Source organism: Priapulus caudatus, unplaced genomic scaffold (genome assembly GCF_000485595.1).
Source record: "Priapulus caudatus unplaced genomic scaffold, Priapulus_caudatus-5.0.1 Scaffold151, whole genome shotgun sequence".
NCBI classification, from domain to species: Eukaryota; Metazoa; Priapulida; class Priapulimorpha; order Priapulimorphida; family Priapulidae; genus Priapulus; species Priapulus caudatus.
In genome coordinates this window covers 78297-87049 of record NW_014577212.1, presented here as the reverse complement: position 1 = coordinate 87049, position 8753 = coordinate 78297, and the positions used below count along the sequence as shown (strand labels likewise).

Here is an 8753-nt window from a genome sequence, read left to right as displayed (position 1 = left end):
AACAGTGACCGCAGAGCGACAGCGCTCAACTGAGTGTACTGTAGCTGGCTATTCTTCTGATAAACTCACTGGCCAAACGAACAAAGTGCGCCCTCCGCCACCGCTGATAGGCTTTGCTTATACCGGTATGTACAGTAATAAAGATATAGCTGTTAGCTTTAATGACTTCGCTATATTAACGTTATATTGGATATGCGTCGAGCGTAGTGAGTGGTGGTGGTGGTGGTGGTGGTGGTGAGGGAGGGTGGTGGAGGTGCGGCGAGAGGTGGTGAGAGGGGCGGGTGAAGGAGGCTCTCAATAGCAAAAAGCAGTTCAGTCTTTGTTTCACATTAACAGCAAAATCCATGTTACTATCCTCCTCTTGAGGGTCAAAAGGTTATCAGACACTTACTCTTCGCAGTCAGTGGAAAGCACATTCATGTCCTTTCAATAAAGCCATAAAAATGGTAGGTCACCACTGAACAAAAAGTTTCCAATCGCTCCATTCAGACCATGTCCTCAGAAAATGTCTAATCTGCCCTGTGCCCATTGACTTTTGACCTCCAATTGTCGGCACAGTGATGACTTTTCCTACCATGATGCGTACACGACTATCACGAGCCTAGGTCGAGCGTTTAGATTTGTGCCGCAATTCTGCCATTTTCCTCCTATACCTTAAGTTAAGGAGGGAATGTTCCTTCTTTTACACTCTTACCTTGCACTTTGACCCCAGCTTCAACATCCCAAACTCGTTTTCGGATTACGCCCCCACACCCGAATATCGTAACCGTACGTCGAGCGTTAAGATTGTGTCCCAACTGTTGACACACGGACGCACGGAGGACCCACGCTCATGCGATTCTACAAGCTGGCATCTGACCTGTCATGATGATTAAAATTGTTAACCCTCCACTTGATCACATACCTCAGCTGTTACTCACTACACTACTCAGTAGTTTAAATCACAGGCACTTGGACAGAGTCAGTAAAAACTGAAATAATATGAACACACATTCAAATAGGACCTACTACCGCTGACCCTCTGTTACATTCCATTGTTGAGTCACTGATATATCAACTTTCCTTCTATAAAAACCTATGCTAAAAACTAACGCGACGCTCCCGCACTCGCCGTCGGGCGTGCTGTTGACGTTCATATATATATATATAGAAGGATAGGAACTCCGTTTGGCGATTTGCGACGATCACTCCTCGATTCTTTCATATTTCACAAACTTGTCAGGACACTACCACCGCATCTTCGGCTCGTTCTGCCCTCTATAGTCCACTAAACAAACTATGTAACTCCATGGCCGAGAAGTGCCACCTTGCTTTGTAATGTGACTTCAAACTCAGAGTCCCGCCGCGCGGCACGCGTAAACAAATCACGGCTGTATATGGCGTCCCGCTGGCCAGCCAATCGCGGCTCCGCGTCGCCCTCGACTACCGGGCCGATCGGAATCGTGAATCGTATACATTTTTTGATGGATCAGCACACGAACGGCCGGGACTTCTGAGTTTGAAGTCACATTACAAAGCAAGGTGCACTTCTCGGCCACGGTAGTTACATAGTTTTGTTCAGTGGACTATAGTTCGGCGTTAGTTTTTACATAGGTTTTTATGAAGGAAACTTGATATACAGTGACGCAACAGTGGAACTGTAACAGAGGGGGGTACGGTAGTAGGGCCTATTTGTGAATGTGTGTTCATATTATTTTCAGTTTTTACTGACTCTGTCCCAAGTGCCTGTGTTTAAAATCTCTGCACAAGCGGTCCATGTACAGTGCGTGCAGCAGACCCGTCATACTTGACACAAGTCTAACCACGTTTACATGACCCTGCAAAGCGGGTTATGCAGGATAATCACGTAATGTTGCACAGAGCAACGGAACTTTTTAGTATGCCTACACAGTACACTCCCACTGATGAGAGTTAATGACTAGTTTAGTAACACGTAGGACCGTACTAGTAGATCACCGATTTTCATCATACCACATTGCACCTACATACCGCCCGATTTCTTTTTTGGGTTTTTGTCTGCTGTTATGCCTCTGCCATCTTCCAGTTCTGAAACACATAAGTAAATTATTATACGAATTACATTGTTAGAACGATGAAACGCTTCTTACCTGGAGCAGAATGACGGCAGAAGTACATTGGTGTTACAACTTCACAGGCGCACTGCACCGTTATCAATAATAAAAATGATGGTTAATAAATAAAATTGTCAGGTAGCTACTACTCAGTACAGCATAGTCTTAATGTTTGATTTGACCTAATAACTTCACCTTCAACACCGTTAATACACCGCTGCGAACACCATGCCGCACGCCATGTGTGCATGCACAAGATCACAGTAGTTAGTGAGAAAGGTAAAGAAAGACGTGATCACAGAAATTCCAGAACGCTCCACTTTTGTCGCACATCTAGAGGAGAAATAAACGTCAACGCCGAGTGATTATTGGCTTCTGTGCTGGTAGCTGAATGGTCACTTGTAGTCGAATATACGTCTTGCCAACTTGGTACACACACTTTACCAGAATTATATGAAAATCCTGTTCGAATTTGCCCGCAAATTTCCATGAGCCGATTGTAAACGGGACAGTACTAATGAGCAATGGCGGCGATTGCACTCTGGAGCGGAGTTGCATCCGTCCTGCCCACTCCAAAACGAGCGGCTATCGTATTTCGCACACAGTGACGTCACCACGGGACGACTATACGGTTTGGTCAAAGAGTATAAGTAGAGCAGTTAGGGATTTCCGGCATGTTACGGTTCCCGTTTATACAATCGAGTTCATGGGAATTTGCGGCAATTCGAACAGGATTTTTCATATAATTGGGTAAAGTGCTAGATGGTACAAGAATTGCAAGACGTATTTTCCGAACAAGTGGACCATTTCAGCCGCTACGACCAGAATTAGCCAAATCATGGCGTTTGGTAACCTGCTATTTTGATACAGGCGGATTCGGTTTTCCCGCTTCACTAACCACTTCACGCCTGCTTACCACTTGCTCTTCACAGCCCGCAAGCGAAACACGAGATTTCGTTGCGCCAAATCAGGCAGAGATGTAAGGTGCATCGCCAAATCAGCGAGCAGGTTTTGCCTGAAGTATTTCTCAGTTATTTCAAGTTTCGACCTGTACGATACGAGGCTTTCGCGAAAACGCCAGGGTTGAGCTGGCGTACAGGCAGGCTAGATAGTGCTAGTGAGCGAAAACCGCCTGTATCTAAGCGTTAGGCGGTTTGGACGTTATTATTTCTCCTCTAGTGACTGCCGCAAAGTGGAGGTTTCTGGAATTTCTGTGATCCCTTTCTTACCTTCTCCTATACTGGTGTATTGTGCATGCACAATAGGCAGTGCCCTGCGGCGTAGTGGATTGCAGCGGTTTTAAATTGAACGGTTGTTGAAGTGAAGTTATGATAGGTACAATCTAACATTAAGACTATTGCTGGTACTGTCAGTGTAGGAGCTACTGTTCGTACTGACAATGTTGTATTTATTAACCATCACTTTTATTATTGAAACGCTCAAGTGCCTGTGTACAACTTACAAGTTTGGCTCGTGTTGACATCTTTTTCAAGTTTCTAACTTACATCTACATCCATCAAAAATTGAACATAGAAAGCAATCTTAAATATTACACAGTATAACTACTCCATTTTGTAGCATTCAATAATTTATGCTAGATGCACGCAGAATGGTACAATATCGAAATATTTGAAGTAAACCTTAACATACTTTTAGGAGATTGCGTCAGTACGGCCTGAAAGGAGAGGATTGTGGGTATTTAAGCTTATGTAATAGAGGCGCCTCACAGTCACGTTATAAATTGTAAGACAAAATGGCATCATTACAACAGAATTCCCGGTTACAGTTTAGTCATTATAATTTCAGTCATCTGTTTATCTTCTGTGAAATATTGGAGATAATGAAGACAATTTGAACTGATTACATAAATACATGACAGTACACGGTCTACTGACTGTAGGGCGGGCAAGGCTGATTCAGAATTCTGATGGAAATTAGCGAATGAATCAATTTGAATGTTTGTCAGCGACTCGGTCAGGATAGTCTAACATCTAGCTAGCGTTAGTCTCTAGACTCAGAGGGGGCTACTGACTGTCTAGTGAAATGCGATGATATACACGCTGACTCAGTTGTCTGTAATCTACTACTGCGGCTGCTGACAGCCAGTCTCTTGGTAGATTGGGCCACTCACGGGTACAGCATAGCTATACTTCGAGGTTTACCAGCGCGAAATCTCTGCTCGATGTAAGTCGCTATTCTAGTATTAGGCCATGAGAATGAAAATCGGTTTACGTCCAAGGCAATGTTTAAAGTGATGAGGACTTTTTTTCATTATTCATTATTCATTATTATTTTTTCAGGCTGCAACATACAGTGAATATACAGTACAGACTAAAACATACAGGGTTTTTTTTTTTTTTGATTTATCGGATTTTTCAATCTGGGAATTTTCGGCTTTGAAGGTCGTCGAACTTCGGTCGTCCGGGACTTGACATCTTCGGATATATATCTAGCGGCTTGAAAAAGTGGACGATAGTCAGTCCGGACTGCCAGTTTGTCTAAAATCCATCAGAGATTGTCATGTTTAGGCTAATCAGTACACCTTGTGCACTTAGTCTATTTATGTTTCAGTGAGGGAATTTTTTTTGCAAATAAATGAAATTTTTGGTAAATAATGACTTTTTTCGGCCGAGGAGACTAAAGCGGAATTCGCGGCGCGCAGTGGACGGTAAACCGGATTTTTCATTCTCATGGCTTACTAGTATTAGTTAAAAATTTTCTGTATTAGCCGAATAGTTACTATTCGTTACTTACAGTATACTAAATAATACTAGTATTCGTATACGTATAGATATCATATGGTCCGTATTAGTTAATAGTATTTATGATAGTGAAGCCTAAAAGGCTACAATATTACGTCAAATAGTAAATAAAGGTATAATTAATAGTAGTATTAAACTATATATAAACTAAATGACTAGCTACAAGGAAACTCGCATAAGTCGACACTTTGGGACAAGCAAAGTGATGACCTGTAAATGTGTCAGCTTAATAATACCGATAATTAACGCGTCAAGTCGTCATTTGTCAACTCTATAAATGGTATGTAAATATGCGCGTATACAACATGTAATTAGCCGCTGACGAGCGGTCTCATGTCCCCGCGTGTCTGGTCCACTCGGTTCATCTGCCTACTCGGGTAGCCGGCGAACCGAGCTCACCAATCTCGAGACACCAAGCTCAATTAAATTTTTATTTATATAGGCATTTATTAGTATAGGCCTATATATTATATATATATATATATATATCATAAGCATGTGCATTCGTGTATGCACATACATAACATAAACATACATACATAATACGGTTCTAGCGACAAATACCCCCGGAACAATCACCCCCGCAATTACCCCCACGGACAATTACGCCCCCCATGCCATTTACCCCCCCAATCGCACAATTTAACCCTGGAAATTACCCCCGCCGCATTTAACCCCCCGCGACAATTACACCCCGCCCGGACAAATTACCCGGACATTTACCCCCCGGACCAATGCTACCCCCCGGACATTTACCCACCGCGACAATTACCCCCCGCGGACATTTACCCTCCGGACCAATTACCCCCGGACATTATACCCCCCGGACAATTACCCCCGAGACCATACTTACCCCGGACAATCACCCCCCGAGCAATCACCTCAACGGACATTTACCCCCGGAAATTACCCCCGGACACTTATCCCCCCGGACAATTACCCCAACGCGACATTTACTGCACTTGCGTGTTTATTTACTACATTGTTGACAGACATGATACAGAGAGGGAGGTCGAGGAGGAAGCCGAAGAAAGGTGGTGCGAGGAGGAGGAGGGGAGGAGGAGGTGAGGAGGTGGTGGAGTAGGAGAACGGGGGTGAGGCGGAGGATGAGAGGAGGTGTGAGGAGGAGGAGGGGGAGAACGTGCGAGAAGAGACGTGGATTGGGGAGTGAGGAAGGGGGAGAAGGTGGAGCGAGGAGCGAGGAGGACATGAGGAGGTGGAGGAGGAGGGGAGAGGAGGGGGAGAAACGGGGTGGAGCAGGAGAGACGGCGAGCAAGCTAGAGGATGGAGGGGGGGGAAGGTAGGAGGCCAGGAGGGGAGAGGAGGAGTTAAGAGGACCGAAGGAGAGTAGAGGAAGGGGGAGAAGGTGGTGGAGGCAGAGGAGGAGCAGAAGAGAAGGAGAGGAGGTGGAGGAGGCAGGGAAGGAGAAGGAGGAGCGTAGAGAGGAGGAGTTAGGCGGAGGGCGATGTGCGTGGAGCGGCGAGAGAAGGTGTGGTGGGAGAGAGAGCGAGGAGGAGGCGGAGGACGTGGAGGCAGGAGGAGAGGAGATTGAGGGGAGGGGAGACGTGGGAGAAGGTGGCACGGAGAAGGCATGGGGTGAGAGGGGAGACGCAAGGGTGGAGGAGGCAGGCAGAGGAGCGAGATGAGGTGGAGGAGGAGAGGAGGTCAGGGGAAGGGCAGGACAAGTAAGAGGAGGGCCACCTCTATCCTCCTCTACCTCCTCACTCCCTACTCCTCCTCTCCTCCTCCCACCTTCTCCTCTCTTCCTCCTCACCACCTTCTCCCTTCCTCCTCTACCACCTTGCCCTCCGCTACCTTCTCCCCCGTCACTCTCCATCCATTACCTCCTCACCTTCTCCTCCCTCCTTCCACCACCTTCTTCCCACGATTCTCCCACTCCTCCTCCAGCCTCTCTCCTCCTCCCTCCTCCGTTCTCCTCCTCTGCCATTACCTCCTCTCTACCTTTCTCACCCCTCCTCCTCACCACCTTTCCATGTTCTTCCCACTCCTCCTTCCTCCACAACTCCTCTCCTCTCTCTCCTCTGTTCCGCCACCACCTCGTCTCCTCCTTCCACCAATGCGCCTCCCAGCTACTTCTCCCCCTTCCTCCTCTCCACCTTCTCCCCCTCCTTCCCTACCGCCACCTTCTTCCCCAGGCTTCTCCCCTCCTCTCATTCCACCTCTCTCATCCTCCTCTTCTCTCCTCACACCTCTCTCCTCCTCTCTCCTCTCTCTCCTCCACACCTTCTCTTACCTTCTGCCCCCTCTCCTCCACCACCTTTGCCGTCCTACCTCTCCTCCTGCACATGTATCACTGACTTCACAATGATAATAAACACCAACGTGCAGTTAAATGTCCGGGGGTAATTGTCGGGGGCTAAATGTCCGCGGGGGATATTGAATCCGGGGTAATTGTCCCTGGGGGCAATGTCCGGGGGGGCATTTCCGGCGGTGTAAATGTTAGCGGGGGGTAAGTTGTCCGGGGGGTAAATGTCCGGGGGGTAATTGTCACGGGGTAATTGTCCGGGGGCGTAAATGTCCGCGGGGGTAAATGTCCGGGGGGGTAAATGTCGGGGGTTGATTGTCCGGCGGGTATTGTCCTGACACCATGATATACATACATGCAGACATGCATGATGCATGATGTTGACTGCAGATATGGCATGATAATACGGCATGATATTCGGCTGTTAACAGTGGAGAGTTCTTAGCCGAACTCTGACAGTCAAGGATCTGCAAATATCGACGCATGGTCTGCTCACGATAGACGCCATGCCTTTCCACCAAATGACGATCGCAAGTGTCGCACCTCCGAGAGAGACAGATTAGGAGACACGCACTGTGGAACAATTGTAGAACAGACATACTCAGCACTACGCTGTATGACAGCATGAGCACAGCCCAGTGCAGCAGCGAGATGTAGTGAGGTATCCGACTGGACAGGCTATGGCCATGGCTATGAAGAGAAGCGTTAAGTAAGCACTGACATGATGCACAGTGCTAGAATAGCATTACAGTGGAAAAGTAGGCTGGATTTCTGGTCTGTTGTCTTTTTACATATCATAGCCTCTTTGTGCTGAAATCCGTGGAAACTAAAAATTGAATTTGCAAATACAAAGATGACACTGAGTATAAGATACAAAATTTCAGGATCTTGCGAGGACAACTATTAGAGAAAATGATTTAGAGTTTTAATACATAGAGACACTATGGTGACTATATTAGTATTACTTATTGACAAATTAACTAAAACAAACGTTAAAGCAAAAACTACCTATCCGCGCAACTTTTTAGTATGCCTACACAGTACACTCCCACTGATGAGGTAATGACTAGTTTAGTAACACGTAGGACGTACTAGTAGATCACCAAATTTTCATCATCACCACATTGCCACCTACATACCTGCCCGATTTCTTTTCTTGGGGTTTTGTCTGCTGTATTGCCTCTGCCATCTTCCCAGTTCTGAAACACATAAGTAAATTATTAATACGAATTACATTGTTAAGACGATGAAACGCTTCTTACCTGGAGCAGAATGACGGCAGAGTACATGTTGTGTAGTACTAGGCTCTAGTCTCTAGACTCTAGCAGGCCTACTGACTGTCTAGTGAAATGGATGATATACACGTTGACTCAGTTTCTGTAAAATTGTCGTGTTGACATCTTTTTCAATCTACTTACATCTACACATCCATCAAAAAATTAACATAGAAAGCAATCTTAAAATAATTACAGTAAACTACTCATTTTGTAGCATTCAAATATTTAATGTAGATGACGCAGAATGGTACAATAATCGAAATTATTTGAAGAAACCTTAAACATACTTTTAGGAAGATTGCTCAGTACGGCTGAAAAGGAAGAGGATTGTGGGATATTTAACTTATGTAATAGATGGCGCTCACAGTCACGTATA

At 45.8% G+C, this 8753-nt stretch overlaps 1 protein-coding gene across 2 annotated transcripts in view; it reads right to left on the bottom strand.

Annotated features, from left to right (window-relative positions):
• Window positions 1-8731, bottom strand: part of LOC106806279 (60S ribosomal protein L35a-like) — a 13767-nt gene extending 5036 nt beyond the window's left edge. The window contains exons 1-2 of one of the 2 annotated variants that reach the window (XM_014808159.1): window positions 8665-8731; window positions 8240-8299 (exon numbers count right to left, since the gene is read on the bottom strand). In XM_014808159.1, coding sequence (XP_014663645.1) covers window positions 8240-8289 — 50 coding nt within the window. In that variant the 5' untranslated portion in view covers window positions 8290-8299; window positions 8665-8731. Of the gene's footprint in view, window positions 1-8239; window positions 8300-8570; window positions 8600-8664 lie in introns of those variants that run through there. The other variant, XM_014808158.1, reaches the window with a different exon arrangement.
• Between the last annotated feature and the right edge of the window lie 22 nt (window positions 8732-8753).